Raw genomic sequence first — 27,609 nt, 5'->3', positions numbered from 1 at the left:
AAGTTGACTAGCACAAGTGTTAAAAACGATAGATGGGAGATATTCTGTGTTACTCTACAAGAGAATTATGCCCTCTAACTGAATTTTATTGGTGATTGTGTGTAGTTTATCCGTTTTTGTATAAATTGCGATAAAGAGTTGAAAATACCCTTTTTTATAGGCAAGTTGAATTTCTCCGAAAATATTCTCTTAAAAATAAAAATTAAACCTGTCCCCAGCAATTTATATGTACCAGAGATCAAGATTAGTTGATTTATGTAACAAACTTTGCACAATAATTTTGTTTTGACTTGTGCCAAAGCGATGTTTCTGCAGTATTTTAAGAATATCATAAATGTCGGCCACATGATCAACACAGTCATATGATATCAGAAAAATGCTTTAATATTTACTACCTGATTAAACTATTACATGTATATCAAGTTGACTGCAATTTCAAACAAGGATTACATAATGAAATTGAAATCTAGCTCAAAATAAAATGTATATTTTTACGGCATTTTAAGCCTTCAGACAACCATATCAAAACTTCGTGGGTATATATATTACAAAACACCCTGCATGTTTGAATATTTTTTTTATTCTTATTTCACGATCTATTGTAGAAGCAAAGTATTAATAAATCACACAGACATTCCAGAGTCGTTGGGATTTAATTTTGTTTAAATTATAAACAGCGAACGTGTATTACGACTGATGTTCACTCTAAAGATAAGGCATGAAATTTCAGTATAAAATATTTTAAACCAGGAAGACTTATCTGCAGGCCTTATATTAATCACACGTTTTTAAAAAACAAGAAGACTTATCTATATATAGGCCTTGTATTGATCACATGTCTCGGGGTTTTTTTGCTTGCTTTTCTTAAAAGGTAATGTATGAAATAGTTTCTCAACAAATAACTTTGGATCAGAAAGCTCTCTTCTACATTAATATTTTTCATTATAACCTACGGTAATAAAAGAAAAATGAATTTTATCTTACAACTATGTTATTTTCAAAATGGCGCTCAAACAACATAAATGTTGACAGGATGTCATTGTTTATTCGAATGATATCAAAATGTACGTAAAAGTTTTTATCTTGTAATGTTGTTTTATTTGTAAAACTCGCTATATATTACTTAGAGTTATAAGAAAGAGTGTCTTTACAGATGTTTGAACTTAAAGTATTGCATACTCAATCGAAATCGAAAGTAGGAATCTGAAATTATGTAGTCATTAAATCCAGGTAAAATTGTCTGAAATCAGTAAAATGGTTGCTGGTTTTTCATTTTTTTCAATGCATCGTTACTTTTATTTGTTAAAAAAGTTTTGATGTTTTTGAAAGCAGTGGTACATATATGCTTAGCTAGGCGATACATCCTCGAAGATTACGTTTTTTTCTCCTAGGTGTGACTGTGAAAAAACTTTTTTTTATATGAGCATTTGTCATTCAAAAATTTCGTTAATTCACCCATGTAATATGACACAATTGTACAGTGAGATTTGCAATTTTTACCCCATTCTGTAAGTCCTTTGAAATTAAATTGTAAATTTAATATGAAATTTCTAAACAATTTAGAGGTTCTAACGACGTCAGCAAGGACTTGGATTTCTTTTCCAGTATTCAATCCCTGGAAAAACTGGTACAGATCTAGGAAATATTTAAAAGGGCACCTGAAAATGAACTGCATTCATGGTCCTCTTTTTAAATGCAAAGACAAGATTGAAAGAGACAAGTGAGTTGAAAATTAATGTCAATTAGTAGTTAGGGTGTTCAAAGTTGAATTGTGGCATTGTGTGATAGAAGTTGAGTTCGACAAGCAGAATATGCTATTATAATCAAGTAAAGATCTTTCACTATGTATAGATCTATTTACAATATTATATACATTAAGGTCACCTGTTCATGATATTATACAATCGAATAAACAAGAGTGGTTTAACAGATAAATGTATGATATAGAAAATGCGTACCTAGTAAAACACTGACGTCTTGAAACTAAATGACTGGGTGATCATATAATGTCAATTTTATTTTCGGAAAATTTGACATATATTCAATATATTAAATTAAAAATATCAACACTACTTTTGTTGTTTAATGTTCCTTATAGTATAGACTACAGCGTAATAATTTTATCGCATCAGTCCACGAGCTTTTCGAACAACCCATTCGTACATTGTGCACACATAACCTGAGTACAAGGAACGTATCCCGTACATACTTTTTTAATTTAAAGAAAAGTTACGATATACCTTCTACAACATTATTCCGGTTACCCTCATCTTTGTTTACTTAGCATGTAATTATAAGTGAAATTTTATAACAGCAAAGTATTGAATATGCTTGACTCTGAAAATACTGTGGCCGAAATTTGCGGTACTTCTGTAATGTTATAATCAATTGTATGTACATGTATATATATTCATGAATTGAAAACTCTGTGTTACAGTATAAACATGTTATTCTTTTGTTTTGTTTCTTTTCCAGATGGCTTTCGTTAATTTAAATCACCACATGTAAAAAGAAGTTTCTCAACAATGAGTACTACAGGTTGTTCACTGAGAGAACTGAAGAGAAATTTTGATTTAGTTTCTCATAGCCACGACAACGATGAGCTTTACACAATTGCTGGAAGTCTTACACCAACACAGATGACAGCCAGTGAATGCCGTCAATATGTAGCAGAATTTGAGGAGAAACATTTGTTTTATTTTACTTTATATAAACCAAAACACCAAAATGTCTCCCAAACATGGATTAGAAGGGTCAAAGAGGATCTTAAAAACGCCAAACGGAGCGGAGCGGCTCCAACACTGAGAGAAATATATGCAGTGAGCGAAATAATCAACAGTGACATTTTTCTTTTGTTCGAGGGTGGAGATAAAACGATAAAAGCGTTGCAAATTCGATCTGTGATTCGAGAAAACGATGCCGATAAAGCGCCTCTGATACTGCTTTTGATTTTAAAAACAAAGTATTCTTGTTTCCAACGCATAAAAGGAAATGTTGCAGACCTAGAAATATTAGATATTGAAGTTATCAACGCAAACCACACTGAATGTCTGGATAAACGATTCCGCAATGATTTCAAAGATCTCCAAGGAAACTTCATGCTTGTTGGAGAAAACAATAGTACTTCCTTGAAATTGGCAGAAGAAAATTTAAAATCAAAAACAAATATTTTTGGTATCTGTAGTCAGATAATCTATGGAAACAAAGACGATGTCCTGGCAGTCAAAGAGTGTGTAAAAATGCATATGGAAGGAGAGGATTTTCGCGAAATTTACACGCAGTTTGTGGATGTCAAATCATACGTCGCAGACGAGTATACTGCCATGGAATCTATTACTGACGAAGAAAAAAAAGAAAAGGTCCTCGCAAAATTAACCAAAGAAGCTTTTGAAAAACATTTGACAGAGTGGCGCTCTTTTACCCTTGAAGATTTTTTCGCCATTGCAAGTGTCTACAACGTAGAGGTGTTTGTAATACCAGTTCAAAAGGAGCAAACAATATCAAAGAATGATAGCAAGGGAACAAAATTGTTCCTGCCAATATGTGGGGGTTATTTGTTTACATTTAAGACTCCTTTTATTTTTCAGAAAATTTCTGAAACATTATTTAAAGGCAGGTTTAGTGCCACCGACTGTCTTTGTAACATGAGTGCACCAGAAGTTTGTGGTAATTTTCCAATGCTAAATGATGAGATTGATTTGAAGAGAAAGCAGAAACTTGGTTAGTATAGTCTTCAAACAAACTTCAATATTTAAGCAAACATTTGATGTATTAGTACTTTATTCGTAAAATGGATTTTTGGGGATTTTTTTTAATCTGAGGCCTGAATACAAATTACAGAGATTAGGGGGCGTCTTGAAATGCTAGATTATTAATTTTCAAGCTTCAATCAAGAGAGCACGGGATCTATCCTGAGTTAAATTCTATAAACCTTTCAATATTAGCACATGTTCATGTTTAGCTGCAGAATTGTAGCCTTCTAGTTTTATATTTTAGTCTTTGACCATAACGATACAGATCCAAAGATGCAAAAAATGTGCAATTTTTTGAGGAAGATTATTTGTGCAATGTATCTCCACTTTCCAACATTCGTTAATCATCTACCTTTTCATCCATAATTCTGGGCACCTTTTAAATGGATCTATATATTTTTTAAGCGCCCAACCTTTTAAATGGCCTCTTCAAGTGATAAACGCGCTTGAATTAGAATTTTTTTGCAACCACTCAAACAATTCATATAAAGCAAGTTTATCGCCTGCAAAGGTAACTATAAAGTGTTGAAAGGTGGATTAAAATATAAATTGGTTTAAGAATGTATAAAAAATTCTCTACGAATTACCCCCAAACAATATATTCTCAGGAAACAGTAAAACCTTGCAATTGGTGCCAACAAATATTGTCACCAAAGAATAACATGTAATATGATCCCTAAGTTCACAAGTTAAAAACAAGCTCTTTACCGGTACATCTAACGTAAATGCACAAAGATAAGATTTTCTTTGAAAACTTTACATGTGTAATTTGGCAATAACTCATATGGTCTTTTACAGACATTAAAACCTGTTGTCGAGAGAAAAAGAGACACGGACGTCACACTCATTTTCAACATCTATGGAATCAGGACGAAAGCGAAGATAACACTATGCGAGAAAGCAGTATTACCGATTATTGTAAACCAATGAGTAAGCACATAGAAAAAATTCTTGAAATAATGGAAGAAGAGGGGAAAACTTTAGATGCCATAGATGGAGGAAAAGGCACTCTTCAAATGTGTATAAGTAAGGAAATTTTTGACAACGAAAATACCAGTATACCTGTCAGGTAAGCACATGATTATACACATAAATATGTAAAAATCCATACAAATATACAAAGAGAGAGAGAGGGATCTACATGTATAAGCATCACCCTATTGAGATGTATTTAATCACTTGATGTATTAGATGTCAACATTCCAGAAAGTATGCAGAAAAATATTGTTTTAATGAAATGATGAACTGATATATAGATATATACATTTTAACCAAGAAAGTTTATAATACAAAAATCCATTTTTTCAATAAATTTCTATTGAATTCTAGCCTTGAATTACTGCTATATCATGGTTTAATACTAAATACAAGGACACCTGATACTAAATTTACTACAGTAGTTGTTAACTTTACAGCCTTCCGGAGGATGATCATTTGAAATTATTGCTGATTGGACAGAATTTCCTGTGTTTGTGTTTTTGTATTCCGGAAGTGTTTCCCAATGGGTTTTGATTTCACCAAGCAGATGCAACAAATCAAGAAGTTCTACTTGTCGATATTACTTGACCATACTGTACAATCGAGAGAGTGGGTATTTCGATAGAATTATTCCAAAAACTGGATGCAATTGTCTCCAGGTTCACCCATATGTTGCAGCATCAGAAAGGAGTAAGCCTTGTTAATATTCGCAAATATATTTTTAAATATACCAATGATTAATCTGTGAGAAGTATTTTTCTAACATTTATTTCATTATTATATTTATTTTTAGTACTGAAAAAAGTTAAGAACAGCAAAGTTACAGATGAAGAACGTCATTGGCCACTTGTGACGTTTTTGCCAAAAAAGCCTGAACCTGAAATGTTCACTGATGATAACCGTCAGGAAATGAAAGTTATACCGATGTATTCCGAAGTTCTTCTTATCATGGAAAGAGATGATATGCAAGATCGCCTGCTAGATAAAATGTCGGATTATGCGTATTCTCTTTATCGCTGTCTCAGCAAAGAAATTTTTGGAAATGAAGAGCAGTTTAAAATGATAATGATGGAAACAGTTAAGGAGATCAAGGAAAACCCAGATGTATATGGTCATCTACTGATGAAAGAAAAAGAAAACTCGGATTCCGATTTTTTTGAAAATTTCAAGTATCGGGCGCATCATAAGTTAGACTTTTTCAAATTCCACAAAACACTAGTTAAAGAAAGTGCATATTTTTTTGCCGATCGCATAGAAGATGGAATGAACTTGGGTGATTTAGAACTGTTTGCAGTTGCGACTCTTTTCCAAGTCCCAATCTATGTACTTGGCGCTAAAATGAATAAAAGAAAATTTGAAACAGAATGGACAATATATACACAGATGGTAAGAAAAAGGCAACCAACAGATTTTGCTGCTAGACGTCAATATCTTGCAGGAGAAAATGCAATTCACAAATGTGTCTTTGATGCATCGAGTGGATCCAATTACTATGTGGCTCTTTACCGGACATTTTCTGGGCATTATCATAGAATTGTACCGAAAGATCAAGTGTGCAACTGTCTAAAAGAGCCACCGCAGAATATTGTGGAAGAACATAAGCATGATGACCAGCCAGGTTATTGCATTATTATTATTAAATTTTATTTTTATAATTATTAATTCTTATTATAAAAAGAAATATATGCTTAAAAGGATTGTAAGGGAAAGTGGTATGCTGAAAGCTCAAGTGAGTTTTTCTGATCACATTTTGTTCGGTGACCGTCTGTCTGTCTGACCGTCCTATAGGGTCCGTCTGTCTGTCTGTCTGTAAAATTTTCCCATTTTCGACCTCTTCTCTAGAAACACTGCACAAATTTCAACCAAACTTGCTACAAACCACCCTAGGGTAAAGGGGTTTCAAATCTGTTCAAATGAAGGGCCAAGCCCTCATTCAAATCTTCTTTTCAACAACCACTGCGCCAGGAATGATGAAACTTATGTAGAAAAATCTTCAGGTAGTGTAGATTCAAGTTAGTTCAAAGCATGACACCCGGGGTTGGGCGGGGCCACAACAGCCGATCAAAATTTTACACAGAGATATATAGGTAAATTATTTGGAAATCGTCTCATGCATAAGCAAAGCCATGATTGATCATATTTATATGGAATCATTCTAAGGTAGTGTACATGTAAATTCAAGTCTGTACAAATCATACCCTCTCTCCTTTACGGAATGGTTTGGACTACTTTAGGGTTTTAACTTTTCAATAATAAACTAATTTCTGCTGATTTCCTAGCACAGTGCTCAGGAAAGCTATGTGGCCTTGCTTAAGTTTATAGCTAACCTGAGCCGAAGCTTCAAGTGAGCTCCTCTGATCACATTTTGTCCATCGTCCGTACGTCCAAGCATCCTGGAGTTGTGTAAATTCTAAATTCTTAAAATCATGACCCCCGGGGGTAGGACTGGGTCACTATAGGGAATCAATTTTTACATAGAAATATATTGGGGGGGGGGAAATAAAAATTCTTCTCTGGAACTACTAGACCAAGGAAAGCTGAAACCTATGTGGAAGCCTCCTGGGGTAGTTTAGATTTTAAATTGTCCAAATTGTGTCCCATGTGGTAGGAAGAGGTCACAACAATATGTATTACAAGGGGGGAAATTGGTAAATAACAGCATGGTCAAAGCTACTCAGGTGAGCGATGTGGTTCATGGGCCTCTTGTTATCTTTAGTAATTTATATCATGCAAACTGTATTTGGCATAATGCACGTACCCTTTTTTTATTGCAGATTTCACCATTTTTTATGAAATGACCAACGTAAAAAATAAATTGACTATAGCAAAACTACAACTGGACAACTGGTTGAGATGCAATATGGCACTTGAAATATTTTGCACCGATATAATCGATAAATTGGAGGGGCGTAGGCAAAACGCTAACATTTCAAATATCGTGGGATCCTCTGTTGGTCTTGTGGGATCAGCCCTGGCAATTGCTGGATTAGTTACAGCACCATTCACTGCAGGAGTTTCTCTTGGTTTAGCAGTTGCAGGGGGTGTTATAGGAACACTTGGTAGTGCTACTGTCATTGGAACCCAAATTACCGAATTCGTTTTAACTAGGGATGCTATATCAATGTTGGAAAGATATCAGATGAATTTACGTGAGAGGTCTCGATGCATGGAAAAGTCTTTATCAGATCTTCAAAAAGAGCTAGAAAGGTTTTTAACGGAAGACACAGACAATATCAGCGCAACAGCTGTTCAAACAGCTACCGGGACTTTGCGCATGCTTGGTGGGTTGCCAATTATCATTGCACGTGTTATTGTACGAGCAGCCACTCTTGCCGATGCAGTTTTGCCACCATTGTCAATAATCCTTGATCTGGGCATACTTGCATATAGCATCTACAATCTGATTAAAGGGTCGAAAACAAACGTCACTGAACGTTTACGCAAAGTCCGATCCGTTCTTAGAACGACGAGAATACAGATGTTTACTTGGGGATATGGAAATCAGAGGAACTACATGCAGACTATAGAAAATCTTAAGTTCGAGAAGACATAGTGTCAGCTATCGTATTCCCTTTTGGGAACATTTGTCATGATATTCATTTTCTTTAGGTTTACAAGTTTTCAAATGAAAAGGTGTTTTTGTTATCCTCCAAACTACTATTCTTGCGCAATTAATATGTACTAGAATCATGTAATGTTTTAGATTTTAATTGATAATGCCGACTGAATAACCAAACGGATATGCATATCGTTGCAAGGTAAATGAAAATTGATTCATTTCTATGAAATCATTATTCCTGTTGTTGTCTTTATTTGGACTCCTTATTTTTTCTACGTTTACCGGCATCTTTTTCCAGGCAAGACGAAAATCTTTTAATATCCCCGTAAGATTTGGGGAAAAAGTTTTTTGCCCTGTATGTCTGATTGTCTGTCTGTTTGACCTCAAAACATTAACTTTGCCAATAATTTTTGATTGGCTGGAGCTATGGATTTCATATGTGGTTCGTTTTTAGGGCCTTTCTTTGGGTACCAACTTTTTGAGCTCTTGATCCTGACCATTTTTTGTAAATAAAATGACCATAAAACGTTTGGAGAGATGCTGTTAGGAGCTTCATTCTTCATCTGTGTGTGATCATTCTGACAAAATTTTTACGAAGGATTTTCAAAACCTTTACCTTGACCTTAGACTTTGATCCTCTAAAAAAATAATCTTGGATACTACTTTTGCATCGTTTGTACTAGATCTTTCGTATTCTACAGGTATATCTTGTGACACGGCTATCTTGTCCCTTGGGTAAAAACAAATTGACTTTTTGACACTGAGTTTGACCTACTTTAGAAAATTTTAACCTTTCCTATAACTTTCGAACAGTTGTTGCTTGGAATAGGATATTTGTAATCATGGACGAAGTCGAGATGAGCTTATGCTATACCCCCGCGTTGGTATCGACGTCCCAGGTTTAAGTTTTAGGAGCAAGTCATTTCCAAGTAATTATAAGAACTGCTGGATCTTACTTATATTTTCCAGGTGAGTGACCAGGTTAAAGTTTATGAAGCAGGTCCATTCCTAAGTAACTATAAGACCTACCCGGACTAAACTTACATGGATGATACTAGTATATCTAGCTATAGGTATGAACACTACCAAACTTTCTTCGGATTCTGAATATGACCTATATTTTCCAGATTAGTGACCAGTTTAAAGTTTTTGGAGCCGATCCATTCCCAAGTAACGACAAGCCTTACTTAAACCAAACTTGCAAGGATGATGCATCCAGGGATGGACACTACCAGAATTCGTTCGGATGCTGGATCTGACCTACATTTAATTTCCAAACGAGTGACCAGGTTAATTTTTTGGAACAGGTCAATCCCCTACGAACTTTCAGACCTATTTAAACAGAACTTGCATGAACATTTTGTCAGGATAAATACAAATTATTAAGAAAATGGGATGCAAGATTTGCATTGCTTAAAATGATAACATTCGTCGATTGATTGATTGATTGATTGATTGTATATTGTTTAATGTCCCTCTCGAGAATTTTTCACTCATATGGAGACGCCACCACTTGCCGGTTGAGGGATACAAATTTTGTCCTATGCTCGGCACTCAGGGCCTTTGAGCAGTGAGGGATCTTTTTTGTGCCAACACCTACTGCGACACGGGGCCTCGGTTTATACGGTCTCATCCGAAAGACCGGTCTCCACGTCCCGCATAACATTCGTCGAGGTGGCATTCGTAATTTTTGAAAACGTATGTTAATCTTTCTTTTATCTGCTTTTTAGAATTTAGTAAATTATCATTTATTATCAAAATACACAACACGCGTTATAGGTTATTCGGTTGTTATCGGGCATTTGGTGCAAAAAAGGCAATTGTTTATCAAACATAAGTGATATTAAATTCTTTATTTATGCAACCATATAACGTCATCACTTGCATACTGAGTTTATGTATCTTGGTTGATTTGATAGTCAAGAGCATGCTTTACGTATGAACAACTTCTAAAAGGAGGTAAATTATTGATAAACAACTTGATGAAACAAGAATATCAGCATTCTCGTTTAAAGTCATCATTTTGTAAGTTCTTCGGTCGATACAATGACCTTGCAGCAAATACAATTTATCTTTGAGTCAAATGCTGACTGTCAGTCATTCTGTCAGTCCATTATTTATTCACAGAACTGACAACAGATTGTTTCGTTATTTTCCGATCAAGACAAGGAGCACACGGCAAAAATGACCGGTCAAAAGTGGTTGCTCACTCCTTCATGGCACCTGATCCCAACTCTGATGAATCGGAGGTTCGTGTTTGCTCTGCTCCTGTTCTGTATTGTTTAATGGACTTTTGATCTTGAATTCTGTTCGTTATCCGATAACGCGTTGAGCGGTGGGATTTATGTAAACAGGATTATCAAAATCATTGTAGGATAGAATTTTGTGAGAATAATTATCAAAGTACTAATTCAATAGAATAAACAAGTTATTTATTTTTATAAATAATTATCAGAGAAAGGCCCCAACTCTATCCATTAAACAGTGTTTTTTTTTGTTTGTTCTAAACTTTTTTGTGGTTTCGATATGAAATAGTAAAAGATAAACAATTTTGTTTTAAAGCTTTAAATTTATAAAATACACATTATCAAGTCAGTCAATCAGCACGTATTTTACGGGACATTATATACCCCATCCCTTAAAAATTAATGACTGAAAATTAAATCAAAACATGAACAGGGGGACTACAATGTGTTGTGCAAAAATGATAGTGGCCGTAAATTGTAATAAATTTACATAATATCAATTTTCATTTTTAATGGTTATACGGTTGCCCCTTTATTTTTTTATTTTTGGGGAAGTGGGGGGTCGTGGCCCCTTTGGAATTGCGTTATTTGATTTTCTTAAGGTATTTTGGGGTAAATAATCGCACCAAGAAGGTCGAACGACAAATGCAATGCGTAGGTGCTCAAAATACAAAATACATGCAGCTCCCATTACTTTCCTAGAAAAATGAAGCATCGGATCGATCGGAATGTCTATTTAGGTTCTGTACGCATAAACATTGTTTCAATTCTAATCCCCATCTCTAAACACCCAGCAAATTCTAGTCTATCCAGAGACATATTATAATCAAAGAGCCCCAAATCATTCTTACAGCGTTTAGAACAAATGTTGGGCATTCCTGTACCTGCTTTCTCTCCTCGTCCCAGCTGCCAGTCGATCTTCTCCATCCACACGCACTACCTCTGCATCTGCTTCTTCTCCAATATTTTTTCAAAGGGTAACATCACATTCCATTCTTTAAAGAATCCAAAGCAAAAATCATCAAAGAAGATAAATGATTGTTACCTGTAACTTACCTATCCTGTACAGACAAAGCAAGAGGTTCTTTCACGATCAATTGCAACTTGTCATGGTTTAATAGATATTTTTAAATAGTGATTTTAATATTCAAGAACTGGGTGCTTTATGTTCCAACAGGAATTTTGTGTAAATTTTGCCATCATACTGAAAAAAAATTGTGGCAGGTTAAACATTTTGATTAGTATAAATAAAAGATTTTTTTTCATTCTTTCCGTTTGCTTGTTTTTTATTTATTTGTTTTTTGGTGTACTGTTGGACTTTGGTTCTTTTTTAGACTATACTACGTACATTCTCATTTAGAGAAATCGCAATTACAAGTAATGATAAATCTTCATCTTACTGTCTTAAGTCCTTGTGATTTCTTGCTAATCTTTAAGATATAACTTGTTTGTCAATTTGCCTGTGCACTGTTTGTTATTTGGATTGATAAATAATGTATAAATGATAAATTATGTATAAATGCACAGTAGTACACTTCATAAGATTAGAATTATTAAATCCTTAAGAGAAACTTACCTGTACACAGATACATGTAGAACGCCTTGGGGTTCCTTCGTCAACTCGTACATATTTAGGTAATATATGACATTCTTGTCTAATGACATTTAAAAACTTAAAAGTCATACAAATTATAGCTTTTATTATTTAACTTTGTTACATGTATATAATGACATGCTAATCATTTTAAGTTTAACGTCAGTCATTTTTTTAATTTTATTTTTCTTTTCTATGATATTGCACGGTATGATATAGAAACGTATGAAGAAATGTATTTTTAATTTATCAAAATTTATAAAGCGTGAAGTCACTTGTAACTTTAAAGTAATAAAAAATTATATCTCTATAATTAACTTTGTTACATGTATAATATTGACATGACAACCATTTTAATTTTTACGTCAAAAAACTTCTAGTTGTAATTTCTATTCTATGTTACTGCAATTTATAAAATAAATGCATTTTAACATTTATAAAGCGTGATGTCACTTGTAACTTTAAAGTAATAAAAAATTATATCTCTATAATTAACTTTGTTACATTATAATATTGACATGCCAACCATTTTAATTTTTACGTCAAAAACTTCTAGTTGTATTTTCTATTCTATGTTACTGCAATTTATAAAATAAATGCATTTTTAACATTTATAAAGCGTGATGTCACTTGTAACGTTCTGTAAATCTTTATCTGGAGTCTAATAGTCTATCTTTTATCTTAAAAATTGTAAGATATACTTATAACTAGGTAATGAATTCAGGGACATATTATCTTAAATGACATTAACATTTAAATACATAGCATCACTCACAAATATGTTTTTAATTTGTAGAACTATTTGAGAGGCAAAACTATCACTTTGATTTTCGAGCTATATAATGCAAGTTTTACAAGAACGGTGTATGAACGCAAGTTTTAGAAGCCTTCCATAAGGTACATGCCTGATAGCTTATGTGACCTTAAATTGATCTATGACATACGTTTAAAAATTGTCGATGTCCTGTTTCTTTTGACTAATGACGTAGAACTTTCAAACCATCTTAATCTAACAAAATATAGATTAAGGAATTTTGGGGAAGGTTTTATGGTGGGAGTTTAGTATCAAAGGTGTATGGACAAATCTGAAATTTATAATTTCTGTATAATATCAAAACTAATATATTGTAATAGAATTTCTCACAAAAAAAAAATCTAATAATTTTATCTAAAAGTTTGTAATATTATACAGAAAATTTGAGAAAATATTAACCTCAAATCCGTGTCTATGCACCCTTACGCCTGAGAATAAATTGCAAAAAAGAAAATCTTCTTTGAAATTTTGTCACAAGAAACGGTCACCCATCCAAGGGCTATGCAGACTCGCTGAACAGAACATTGCTCAACGTGGTTGATCTTAAGGACAGATGATACAAACAATTTTTTTCTTTGAAAAAGATTAAATATCAAGTCACAAGTTTAGAAAAATGGGTGGTTCTTATAGTTTGTTCTCCTAAGAACAGGAATATGAAAAACCCAAGGAAAATAAAAGCAATATTTTTATGTAAAAACAAATATAGACAAATCACATTCAGTAAAGGTTTACAGGTGAAAACAAATTTCAGAATATGTTATCTTGGTGCTAAAAGTGTAATATAAACTTAAGAAAAGTATACCAAGCCAAGTGAATTTTATCAGGAAAAGCAAAAGGGTAGAATCAGCCTATGTGATATTGCTGATTTTTTGTCATTTTGTTTTTCCTCTAAAAATTCACCTGGCTTGGTATATTTTTCTTAAGTTTATACGTCACTTTCTAAACTTGTGACATGATATTAAGTTTATACGTCACTTTCTAAACTTGTGACATGATATTAAATCTTTTTCAAAGAAAAAAATTGTTTGTATCATCTGTCCTTAAGGGTATCTGTACCGTATCACTAGAAAAGCTACACAGTAGCTTAATAGCGAGATAAAAAGTCCCTATAAACTTCACTACACTTCCCCGCTCAAGAAAGCTTCGACCCAAGCTTAGTTTAAGCTCTCTTAGTGCTTGAGACCTCTTCAGTGACCGCAACCAATGCTGTTAGCGGACACAAATTCCGTACATGGATACGAAGTCCTAGCCCTGAAGTTTTTTTTAAGCAGGACGGATCCTATTCAGTTGGAGCAACCTCTGCTGTTAAACAGACATCAAGTCTGCAAATGGAAACAAAAGTCCTAGTTCTTGCGTTGATCATGATTTCCTGATGCAGGTCGCCAAATAATAGTAATAGAGTCACAGGAGGCAGTGGCCAACACTGCTACCTATTTTATAACGTAAAGCGGTCGTCCATCCAAGGGCTATACGGTCTCAATGTTGATTGACTTGACTCATGAAGAGGAAATGAGACGCTACTGCTTCACTAGAAAAGCTAGCTATCGCTAACTAGCAAGACAGAATAATTAAGATCCCCATGCATGCCAAAAAAATTTAATTTTAAGAATTTTAAACACCGAAAAATTAAAATCCTAAGATTAGAAGAGGTGAAAAATAGGGATATTTTGTCTCCTGCCGCAAAAATCACATGTATAATACAGACTGTACTACTAGTAATCGCTACAGTATATGCTTTTTAAAATTTGTCTTCTAATCCTACACATCTTGAATTCATCAAAAATGTGTTTCAAAATAAAATATTCACCTTTTTAGTTTCTTCTTTATTTTTCGGTCACTTGTTATCCGATTATTTGATTATGTTCGTCGTCGTGCGATGTTCGTCGTGCTTGGTGCTTTAACATTTGCACATTTTCAGCTTCTTCTCTGAAACCACTGTACTAATTTAAACAAATTTTGGAACATAGCATATGGCATAGATTTAGAGCCTCTTATGAGTGAAGGTGAACAAAAATTTGTGAAATTTATGGCCACTGCCTCCTGGGGCCTGAAGGCGGGGCTAAAGCCACCAAAATTAATGTCATTTTAAAATCTTCTTTACTTCTGAACATTAAGCAGCTAAACTCCATGTTTGTAATAAGAATTGGGTTCTGTACCGAAATTGTGAATTTTCATGACCCATAGGTCAGGGGCTCTAATGTTAAGAGAGGACTTTAGTGATTGAATTGTGAAATTGCATGAATTGTTTCATGATATACTCCTCTTTCTCTGGTATTAAACCAATGAAAAATGTACAAAGATATCATAAGGAAGGATGTCTCTTCCAAAATTGTGAATTCCATGGCCCCTAGGCCAGGGGTTCTGGTTTTAGTGCATGGCTCTAGTGATTATAGAGTGAAAATGCATGAAAATCTCCTTTGCTCCTGGTTATCAAACATATGGTATTTTACACAGTTATGGTGAGGAAGAATGCCTCTTCCAAAAATATGAATTTCATGACCCCTCAGTCAGGGGTTCTGGTATAAGGGAAAGGCTCTTTTGATTATAGAGTAAAAGTGCATGAATTGTTTGAAAATCTTCTATGTTCCTGGATATTGAACAAATGATATTTTGGTAGTGGTACACGGTAGTGAAAAATGCAATTGAATTATTTAAGAATCTCTCTAGATTGCTCCTAAGTATTATGCTTATAATCTTAGTATATAGTTATGATCAAGAGGATCCTCCTTAAGAATTGTGAATCGCAAGGTACCTTATTCAGGGTTTCTGGAGGGGGGACTTTAATGATTATGTACTGAAAATGCATTAATGCTTTGAAATGTGTTCCTTGGTATTCATTAAACATTTAGGATGAGTAATAACACGGGGGGCTTTTTTTAAATTGTGTTATGTGTGGCCCCGGGGTAAGGGGTTCCTGAAGGTTGAGGGCAAAACTGATTATAACTAATTAATGTTGATACATTTTCCTTTGTTTTACTTTGTTTCTAAGTATTAAGTAATCAAACGTAAAGCATATGCTACGTGTGCAGTTAAAATGACCGATGGTGCCTATTTTGAAATTGTTATTTTTTTTTTGTTTCGAATATATTTTATTGAGTTCATTTCAAAGGGATTGGATATAAGTTCCAAAAACTTAAATAGTCCTCTTCCAATTTTAACATTTATGGTCTCTTGAAAACAAGAACCATGAATTTGTTGGAAAGTTGTTACTAGTACATGATACTCAGATGACCTATAAGGTCCAAGGGCCTCTTGTTTTCTCTAGAATTTCAATTAAGCAAAAACAAAATCGTATAAATATATAGACATTCAATAAAAATATATTGTAAATAGGACGTATTAATTCTACGCATTAAAATAACTAGTATACTTTTTGCATGATAACCTTGCATGTACATGTATATTTAACTTGAATGTAATCAGTCAAGACCGTTGATATATTACAAAACAATACCAAGAACAAGAATCTAAAAATTGAATTGTTATCTTCCGAAAGAAAATTTAGTCATTTATATATTCTACATCTATCAACGTTGCGTAAATTTAAAAAAAATCTTACCCAACTATATTTTAAGTTTCATTACTTTTTCTCCGCTTGTAAAAGATTTTTTTCAGGTAAGTTGTTATTTATTATTCCTACTGCAATCTTCTACATACATCCAGGAATGATGACATTCCCCTGTTTATAGTGGATAGTTATGAAAATTATTTAAGAATTAAATGAAAATGGGAAAATAATTGTGTGTTTTCAGATCTAACACATCTAAAAGAACACTTCCCAACAATGAGTATTCAGGTTTGCTCACTTGACCAACTAAAGGAGCATTGCAATCTATCTTCTCATAACCATAACAACGATGAACTTTACACAATTGCTGGTAGTCTTACATCCACAAAGATGACAAAAAGCAAATGCCGTCAACATGTTGCAGAATTTGAGGAGAAACATTTGTTTTATTTTAGTTTATTCAAGCCCAAAGTTGATGATGCCTCAAAAACATGGATGACGAGAGTTAAAGAAGATATTAGAAACGTTAAGCGAAGTGGATTTGCTCCTACATTGCGAGAAATTTACGCGGTGTGCGAAATCATCAACACCATCATATTTCTGTTGTTCGAAGGACACGATAACACAATAAAAGCGTGGAAAATTCAGCCTGTAATTCGTGAAAACGAAACTGAAAAACAGCCGCTTATATTGCTTTTTATATCACATACAGAGGGACTTTGTTTCCAACGCATAGAAGTAAACGTTGACTATTTAGATGGATTGGATATTGAAACAATCAACGCAAATCATGCCGAATGTCTTGATAAAAGATTTCGAAATGATTTCAAAGATCTTCAGGGAAACTTCAAGCTTCGTGGACAAGACAATTTTACCTCTTCAATAGAATTGACAGAAGAACAGATCACACCAAAAACAAATGTATTTTCTCTATGTAGCCAAATTATTTACGGAAACAAGGTTTATGCCCAAGCTGTCAAGGAATGTGTAAAAATGCATATGGAGCAGGAAGATTTTCGCGACGTTTACATGCATTTTGTTGACGTCAAATCATACGTCTCAGAAGATGAGTACAATGGTATGGAATCTATTTCTGATTCGAAGAGGAAAGAAAAGTTTCGCTCAAAATTAATGAAAAAGGCTTTCGAAAAGCATTTGAAAAGGTGGCAGTATTTTACTATTGAAGAATTTTTCGCAATTGCAAGTGTCTTCAACATAGAGGTCTTTGTAATGCCTGTTCAAACGGAAGGAACTCTTTCAGAAAATGATACCAAGGGGACTAAGTTTTTCCTCCCTATATGCGGAAGTTATTTGTTTACATTTAAGACGCCATTGGTTTTCCAAAAACGTTATGACGAATCATATAAAGCAATCCTAGTTGACCAGGAATGTCTTTGTCTCACAAGTGTACCAGAAGTGTTTGGCAACTTCCCAATTGTGAATGATGAGATTGATCTAAGGAGAGTAAAGAAACTTGGTAAGCGTGCTCTACTTACATGTATACATTTATGTTTGATTGATTGATTGTATGTTGTCTTCCATCTCATTAAAGCATTTTCTCTGATGCAGTGTACAGAGATGTCACCATATGTTGATGAAGGGCTTCAAATTTAGACCTTAGGTCGGCATTAATGACCATTGAGCAGTGACGGTTCCGTACCTTCACAGATCTAACTCAGACAAAAACCTCAATTTATATGGTCTCATTTAAAACAAGAGGCCCATGGGCCTTATAGGTCAACTGAGCATCATGCAACAACTTTCAAATGATTGAATTTGGTTTATGTTTTAAGCTAGATGCAATGGCATTCACAATTTTGAAAGAGGCACCATTGCTAATCATAACTATACAATTAGCAATTATTTAGTTTGTTTACTTACTACCCATAAGCAGGGTAGGGGAACAAAAATGTATATCAACTTATCAGTAATATTCAGCAATAATCAGGAGTGCTCCTACCACACATGAACTCCTGACCTTAGGTCTACACATTGCACAATTTTTGAAAAGGCACACTTGCTTATAAAAATTAATACCAAGGAGCAGATTTCAAACAATTCATTTTCAGTATATAGGTAGAGCCCTCCCCCCGCCTCCATTGTGGTATCCCTGACCCAGGGGCCTTGAAATTCACAATTCTGGAAGAGGACCCCATCATAACTATATAAATATTTCATCTGCTTATTACCCAGAAGTGGAGAAAAAGATTTTAATAGATGTAATGTATTTTCACTATCGTTATAGAGCCACACCCTAACACCAGAACCCCTGACCATGGGGACATAAAATTCACAATTTTGGTAGAAACATTCTTGCTCATCATAACTATGTCCTTAATTAGTTTATTTAATACTCATAAGCAGAGAAGAAGATTTTCAAAGAATTAATGCATTTTCACTATATAATCAATAGAGCCCCGCCCTAACACCAGAACCCCTGATCCTGGGGCCATAAAATTCACAATTTTGGTAGAAGCTCTCCTGCTCATCATAACTATGTACTTAGTTAGTTTATTTTATACCAAGGAGCAGAGAAGAAGATTTTCAAAGATTTAATGTATTTTCACTATATAATCAATAGAGCCCCGCCCTAACACCAGAACCCATGACCATGGGGCCATGAATTTCACAATTAATGTGGAGACACTCTTGCTCATCTTAACTATGTACTTAGTTAGTTTATTTAATACCTAGGAGCAGAGAAGAAGATTTTCAAAGATTTAATGCATTTTCACTATATAATCAATAGAGCCCCGCCCTAACACCAGAACCCCTGACCCTGGGGCCATGAATTTCACAATTTTCGTAGAGGACTCAATGCTTATTACAATCATACCAACAGTTTGACTGCTTGATGTCCGGGAGAAAAGAAGAAGATTTTTAAAGATTGCACTAATTTTAGTTCATTTTAATTTTTGTTCCCCTTTACCCATAGATGCTATATGCCAAAATTGGTTGAAATTGGTTCAGCGGTTTCAGAGAAGAAGCTGAAAATGTTTAAATGTTAACGCACGACGCACGACGGACGACAGACGACGGACGACGACGGACAAAAACAGATAGCAATAGGTCACCTGAGTTTACTCAGGTGACCTAATAACCAACTTCAATTGCCCGGCTCTTTCCAAAAGACCAATAAGACATGAAGACCTAATTTTACATTTTGATTAATGCGGTGTGAGGATAATCAAACCCAAATTAAATTTGTTTAACAGTTTGTGTTTTATGGGGTCTGCTTTAGCATGCTCTCTCTCTCTCTCTCTCTCTCTCTCTCTCTCTCTCTCTTGTAAAGTGTAAAGGTACTGCAAGTAACATCAAATATGAATTGTATGTCTCATTTTTGTCTTTAAAAATGCATACATACTAGTTGAATTTTTGTATTTTACATTTAATCGAGCATATATAGTACTTAGTATTTGTTTTATAGATATCAAATCATGTTGTCCAAGCCTTGGTAGACATGGTCGTCACAGACATTTTGAGCATCTTTGGAATCATGATGAACCAGAGGGAAAAATAATGCAAGAAAGCAGAATTAGTAAATATTTTACTCCGATGAATAAGCATATAGAAATAATTCATGAAATAATGGCTGAAGAAGGAAAAACAATAGATGCTATCAACGGAGGGAAAGGCACTCTTCAAATGTGTATAAGTAAGGAAATATATGACGAAGAGGATGCAAGGATACCTGTCAGGTATTATGTTTTACGTATCTTTTTTTCTTTAAAAATATATTTAATAAGCAAATTGAATAAATTTGGCAACAAATATGCAATACCTGTAAACATGTCAAGATTGTTGCTGTACATTATCTTCTAAATCTACAGTCTTCCAGTTGATGATGTACAGAAATCATTTGAGAATGTTGCCGACTGGACAGGAATTCCTGTGTACGTGTTTTCATATTCTGAAAAAGTTTTTCAATGGGTGTCCATTTCTCCAAAGAAATGCAACCCAACAAGGCGTTCCAAATGCCGATATTACATGACCATACTGTACAATCGAGAGAGTGGATATTTCGATAGAATTGTTCCAAAAAATGGGTGTAATTGTCTTCAGGTTCACCCATATGTTGCATCATTGCAAACCGGTGAGCAATTATCTTATTATTTTTATATAATCGTCAATTTTATTTAGAAAATCATCAAGGAATTTTTGATGACCTAGTAAAAACTTAAAAACATAAATTTCCCAGCCATGTTTCATTCATTTGATGTAAGTCAACTATATATATATTTTTCATAATTAGAATTAATCGAAGTGGGCAACTGCACGGTGCCTTCGAAAAAGTGTCATTGGTCACTTCTGACATTTCTGCCAGAGAAACCCAAAGATGAAATGTTTACTGATGACACTCTGCATGAAATGAGGGTCATACCGATGTACTCCGAGATTCTTCTTATCATGGAAAGAAAGGACATGCAAGATCGTTTCCTAGATAAAATGTCGGATTATGCGTATTCTCTTTATCGCTGCATCAGCAAAGAAATTTTTGGAAACGAAGAGCAATTTAGAATGATAATGAAAGAAACAGTAAAGGAGATCAAAGAAAATCCGGGTATCTTTGGTCATCTGCTGATGACTGAAAAGGAAATCTCTGATTCGGATTTTTTAGAAAATTTTAGATATCGAAAGCATCGAACATTTGATTTTTTCCGATCTCATAAGAAAGTGGTCGAAGAGAGTGCACATTTTTTTGCTGACCGCATAGAAGACGGAATGAATTTGGGTGATTTAGAACTGTTCGCAGTTGCAACTCTTTTCCAAGTTCCAATTTATGTGCTCATTGCTGAAATAAATGAAAATAAAGTGGAAACAAAATGGGTGTCATTTACACAGATATGGAGAAAAAGGCAGCCCAGTGATTTTGCTGCCAGAATTCAATATTTTGCAGGTAAAGAAGATCACAAATGTGAATTTGACCCGTCGAGTGGATCCAAATACTATGTGACTCTTTACCGCACATTTTCAGGGGATTATCATAGAATTGTACCAAAAGATCAAGTGTGCAACTGCCTGAAAGAGCCACCCCAGAATATCTTGGAAGAACATAAGCATCATGGACAGCCAGGTGACTATCTAAACTGAAGCAAAATGACATTAACGTTGACAGATTAAACTAGTTGTCACAAGTTATAAAACGCATCTTGGCGTTTTCTTTTCATCTAACGTTTTCTTTTATTAGTTTAATATGTGTATCAATGGCATTTTTCCTTTTCAGATTTCAGAATTTACTTTGAAATGCACAATATAAAGAGCAAATTGACGATAGCAAAACTGCAACTGGACAACTGGGTGAGATGCAACATGGCACTTGAAATATTTTGCACCGAAATCATAGACGTATTAGAGGGGCGTAGACAAAACGTGAACATTTCCAACATCGTGGGATCCTCCGTAGGACTCGTTGGATCAGCTTTAGCAATTGGGGGATTAATAGCAGCACCATTCACTGCAGGGGTTTCTCTTGGTTTAATAGTTGCAGGTGGCGTTATTGGAACACTTGGTAGTTTTACTGTCATGGGATCCAAAGTCACCGAGTTCATTTTAAGTAAGGATGCAATATCAATGCTTGAGAGATATCAGATGAATTTGCGAGAAAGGTCTCGATGCATGGAAAATTCTCTCTCAGATCTCCAACAAGAAATGACAAGAACATTTCTTATTCATGGCGGATTGCCAGTTATCATAGGGCACGTGATTTTACGAGCAGTCACCATTGCTAATTCAGTTTTACCTCCATTGTCCGTCATACTTGATGTAGGCGTACTTGCATACACTATTTCAAACATGAAAGAAGGATCAAAAACAAACGTCACTGAACGCCTACGCAAAGTCCGATCCGTTCTTAGAACTACAAGGATTCAGATGTTTACTTGGGGGTACGGAAATCAGAAAAATTACATGGAAGCCATGAAAAATTTAAAATTCAATTAGAAATATTTTGTTAAATGTGTTTGGTTGAGGAAATATTTGAAAATTTGTTGTTGTTTTTTTCATTTTGTGCATCAAGTCACAGTATATAAAATTATACATGTACATGCAAGTATGAACTGTGCAGAAGAGTATAGTACATCACTGGTTATAAAGTCTAAATAAAGCTTCACCAGAGGGCAATTGAACAATTTACAAGAGTTTTATTATTCTGAGGAATATAAATTTAACAAAAATAAATGTAAAAAATATCACTCAATCCCCTTTGCTCTCCTATCCACTGCTTTTAAAATGCTAGTATGTGTACAGAGAACTACCGGCACCGTTAGAACGTATTTACCGATCCTGCAAATTGTCAATATTTTATGATTCCGCATACATTTTATTTTCACCTTAACGTAAGTTAATGGTAACAAATACAGATATAACCCTGCATGCTTGCTTGTATATTTTTGTCATTGTTATCTTAAACGACTCAGATAACGTTTTCGCCCTGCGCGTGATCTATGAGGGAGATGTAATGAATTTTCTCACTGCATTTAACGTGCTTTATACTAATCAGACTATTTTACTATTCAGTGCATTACTCTGAAGGACAATAATATGAAGTATGCATGAATTGCATTCAGTTCTGATGCATGAGGATTGAAAATCTTTTCCGCATTTGTTTTTGATACTAAATTATTGAACTTTTTTTTCTGTACACGAAGGTGCCAAAAAGGCAATTTTTTTTATATTATCCACAATGTTTACAATTGTTTTTGAGTATTTACAGTTATTTTGGAGTTTGAAAGTAGAAAGAAGTATTTGCAGGATGTTTTATAACTAAATGCAAGATCGGAAAAAAAAACCTAAAGTAAACGATAATTAAATTGGAGTGGAAAAAATAGTGATTTATTACAAATATGCAAAGATGAAGTGGTTGTAGTTCATGTACATCCTGATTTCTAAAAAATTAAATTCATTTCATTTACTTTTTTTAATGATTTGCCACATTTTATGTCATTCATTGATCATTTATGACAAAAAAATCTGCACTAATTTTTTTCCTTCAATTTCATCAGAAGGAAAATATTCTTACTTATCTACAGTAGTTGATTTTGTCAATATTCAGACGATGTTACCCCCCCCCCCCCTCCTTTCCAAATACCTCTGACACAGGGACCCAAAAATTTACCATTTTGGAAGAGGCAGCTTTCTTCATCATAAATATGTACATCGATCATTGGCGTAATATCAAGGAGCAAAGGAAAAGATTTTCAAAGACTTTATGCATTTTCATTAAATAAACATTAGAGCACCCATGCCCTAACACAAGAAGCCCTGACCCAGGGTCCATGAAATTCACAAATCTCAAAGAGACATCCTTCCTCCTAATAACTATGCACTTAGTTCATTGGTTTAATATCCAAGCGCAGAAAAGAAGATTTTCAAAGATACAATATATAGGCCCAAGGGCCATGAATCGCTCTTCTGATAAATTGTACAACCTATCACTTGTATTTGAAGCATCTAACCCTATTTAGTATCCTAAGACCCAGGTTGCATCACCTGACAAAGTTTGATGATTCTTAGCCAATTAAGACTACTTTTTGGTCGACATTCTCCGAAAACCCAAGATGCATCAACTGACAAAGTTTGATGATTCTAAGCCAATAAGTACCGGAGAATACTTAAATATAGCCATAAAATGTCGAAAGTAGGTCACTGTGACCTAATTTTTGGTCATCACTCTCCGAAAACCCAAGATGCATCAACTCACAAAGTTTGATGATTCTAAGCCAATAAATACCTTAGATACTTAAATATAGCCATAAAATGTCGAAAGTAGGTCACCGTGACCTACATTTTGGTCGACATTTTTCAGAGTCCCAAGATGCATCGCCTGACCAAGTTTGATGATCGTAGGTTTGAAGGTAATCAAAATATGCCTTTTAAACAATTTGAAAACTGCAAAATTCTAAAAGTAGGTCACAGTGACCTACTTTTTCTTAAATATGTTTAAGGTTCCAAGATGCAGCAACTTACAAGATTTGATGATTCTAACCCTTTCAGTGCCTGAAATAATGGGATTAAATGTTTTAAAAAGGATAAGTCATGAAGTTTAAAAAGTAGGTCACGGTGACCTACTTTTAAGTTGACGTTGTTCAAGGACCCAAGATGCATCAACTGACTAAGTTTGATGATCATAGGCCTTAAAGTGTCCAAAATATGCCTTTAAATCAATTTGAAAACAAATGCCCGCAAAATTAAAAAAAAGGTCAGCGTGACCTACTTTTGAGTTAACATGATGTGAAGTCCTAAGATGCATCAACTTACAAGATTTGATGATCCTAGTCCTTATAGTAAGCAAAATATAAACATTTTTATTAATTGTAAATGTAGGTCAACTTTAAAGTGACCTTGAGACCACGCCCTTTGCCCAAGGGCCATGCCTTCAACAATTTTTAATCTTCAACATATCCTGATCCTTGTATGTAAGTTTGGTGAAAATCTGCCTGGTGGTTCTGGAGGAGAAGATTTTTTAGCAACCAGTACTTTTGGTTTTGTTTTCCTGATTATCTCCCCTTGTTTTAGGGTCCCAACCCTTATTTTAGTACAAATGGTAGCCCTTGGGCCAAGGATACCCTGTGACAAATTTGACACTGATTGGTCAATGGGTTCTTGAGTTATGGCCCATATTCTAAAACGTTAACGCACACCGCACACCGCACGATGCACACCACACAAATGGCCATACCATTAGCTCTTTGAGCCTTTGGCTCAGAAGAGCTAATAATTCATTTTCCCAGACCCTATTTAATCTTTATAGCCTTGGCACCCTGGCACTAACACCCCTAACCCTGGGACCATGAAATTCACAATTTTGGATGAGGCAGCCTTCTTATTCAACATAACTACGCACTTGGTTAGTTTTTTTTAATGTCCATGAGCAAAGAATAAGAATTTCAATGAATTTATTCATTTTCACTATATAATCTATATAGCCCCACCCTAGAAAAAGAAATTCCTGACCCTGGGGTCATGAGATTCACAATTTTGGAAGAGGTAGCCATTCAACAAAACTATGTACTTGGTTAGTTTGTTTAATGCCCATGAGCAGAGAAGAGTTACAAAGAATTTATGCATTCACTATATAATCTATTTAGCCCCGCCCTAGCACTAGAACCCCTGACCCTGGGGCCATGAAATTCACAAATTTAAAAGAGGCAGTCTTATTCAACTTAACTATGCACTTGGTTATGTTATTTAATGCCCAGGAGCAGAAAAGAAGAACTGAAAGAAATAATGCATTTTCAATACATATTCTATGACCCAAGGGCCATGAATTTCACAATTTTGGTAGAGAACTCAATGCTGATTACAATCATGCAAACAGTTTGACTGCTTGGTGTCCAGGAGTAAATTAGAAGATTTTTAAAAATTGCATAATTTGAGAGATTTTGCCCCCCCCCCCCCGGCCCCAGGGGGGCAAGGACCATGAAATTCACAAATTTTGTTCCCCTTCACCCATATATGCCAATATCGGTTGAAATTGGTTCAGGGGTTTCAGAGAAGAAGCTGAAAATGTTCAAATGTTAATGCACGACACACGAGGAAGGACGAGGGACAAAAACGGATAGCAATCGGACACCTGAGTTAACTTAGGTCACAACTCAGGTGACCTAAAAATGGAAATATATCTTAAATCATATCAACATGCCATGTAGAATATTAATTGTTAGAATTACTTTACATCATAAAACATCTAATCGAAATTAAAAACAGAATTCAAAACGTGATAAAATAAAACTATTAATTTATACAATGCAATGTAGATGTACAAATCTATGTATGCACTTGTAACACATTCTTGAAATAAAAACATGATTCAATTTGGTCTTTATTTACTATTATTTTATTTACAATTATTTTGGAGTTTGCAAGTAGAAATATTTGCAGGATCAAACTCAATGTCGAAAATACCAAAAATAAAGTTTAAAATATGTTATATCTTCGAGTGGATTGTATATTTTATAATTATAGCCTTTTGACGAGGTCAATGGATTGTACCGAATCAAAAGACTACATTTGTTTTATTATTTTTTATCTAGTTAATTAAGGAAAGACTCTAATTCTTAGCCAAATTATTCGATTATAACCTGGTTTGGTTTGGTTTACGCTTTATAATCCGCGAAGCTGGTTGTCAAGGGGGAGTGTCCTCATACCAAACCAGGTAATTGAGAAATATTTTGCGTTCCTTTTTGGAAATCACCAATGGAAGACTAGAATGCAAACAAAATTAAATTATTAAGAAATATCTTAAAATCACTCCTTCTAATACTCAGTATCTTTTAATATAATGCATTGTTATGTCATTTGCATTATGACGTCACAGTAATGAATACCAGCTGCAGTATCTGTTTTTAGAAACATCCAGTCTATAAAGACTTTTATGTATGATGTCAGCAGTATTATTGCTTCACAGAAGAATGTTTCCAATTTTAGAAACAGCAGGTTTATAAATAATGATAAAAAAGGCAGATCAAGTCTACATTATAATTGCATGTAGCACAGGATGACGTCCTAATACGGTGGATGAAACATTGGAGAAAATATACTGTCATTTTTATACAACAGTCGGCACAATTATAAAAAAGTGTTGTACTGTTGTAATTATAATCTTTTTCTTTAATTTTGAATGTTCCATGCTTTAGGTATAATAGACATGAGTCTTCTTTACATCATGAAAAAAAAATATTTTTTCATTTTTCTTTATTAAACAACAAATAATGTTAATATTTTTGCTTATCATTTCAATTGCCTTAATTAATTAGGTATTTAAAATATGAAAATTAGTTTAAGAAAAAATTGGTTGAAACTGTGTCCATGTCTCTTTAAGAAACATTCAAAATTTTGATATGCTCACCATTTACCTTAAGAACTGCGGACGACAGTATTGTTCTCTCGCCTACCTCCAAGTCAATTTTCAAAAGTTAACATACTTGAAGAATTTTTTTATATTTTTTATAAAAGTTTCCTTTTACCTCAGAAATCAAATATCACAAAAGGAAACAGAAGTGAACAGTTTTGAGTACAGAAAACAAGCTTTAAAAATTTGAAGATCCAGGACCTCCCCACCCGGCCCCACCCCTGCGTGCTTCACCTCAGCTAAGACAGCATATAAGCTTCTGTGACGTCACGCTTACGGACCTGTTTACTACAAAGGAATCAAGATATT

General features: G+C 34.3%; 2 protein-coding genes across 2 annotated transcripts in view; both read left to right on the top strand.

Moving 5' to 3' along the window:
- The first annotated feature begins 2,460 nt into the window (after positions 1-2,460).
- The window catches only part of LOC134246897 (uncharacterized), a 211,539-nt gene continuing 186,390 nt past the window's right edge, over positions 2,461-27,609 (top strand). The window contains exons 1-5 of the mRNA XM_062729246.1: positions 2,461-3,720; positions 4,551-4,821; positions 5,185-5,420; positions 5,524-6,348; positions 7,505-9,125. Of these exons, the coding sequence (XP_062585230.1) occupies positions 2,526-3,720; positions 4,551-4,821; positions 5,185-5,420; positions 5,524-6,348; positions 7,505-8,283 (3,306 nt within the window). The 5' untranslated portion in view covers positions 2,461-2,525 and the 3' untranslated portion in view covers positions 8,284-9,125. The remainder of the gene's footprint in view (positions 3,721-4,550; positions 4,822-5,184; positions 5,421-5,523; positions 6,349-7,504; positions 9,126-27,609) is intronic.
- LOC134246881 (uncharacterized) lies at positions 16,727-22,419 on the top strand. Its single transcript, XM_062729227.1, has 5 exons — positions 16,727-17,928; positions 19,879-20,149; positions 20,282-20,544; positions 20,704-21,525; positions 21,676-22,419. The coding sequence occupies exons 1-5, from the start codon at positions 16,728-16,730 to the stop codon at positions 22,389-22,391; spliced, it is 3,273 nt and encodes a 1,090-aa protein (XP_062585211.1). The 5' UTR covers position 16,727; the 3' UTR covers positions 22,392-22,419.

The sequence above is a fragment of the Saccostrea cucullata genome, unplaced genomic scaffold (genome assembly GCF_032062105.1).
Source record: "Saccostrea cucullata isolate Sc308-1 unplaced genomic scaffold, CSIRO_AGI_Scuc_v1 ctg111, whole genome shotgun sequence".
NCBI lineage: Eukaryota > Metazoa > Mollusca > Bivalvia > Ostreida > Ostreidae > Saccostrea > Saccostrea cuccullata.
This window is presented reverse-complemented; position numbering and strand designations above follow the sequence as displayed.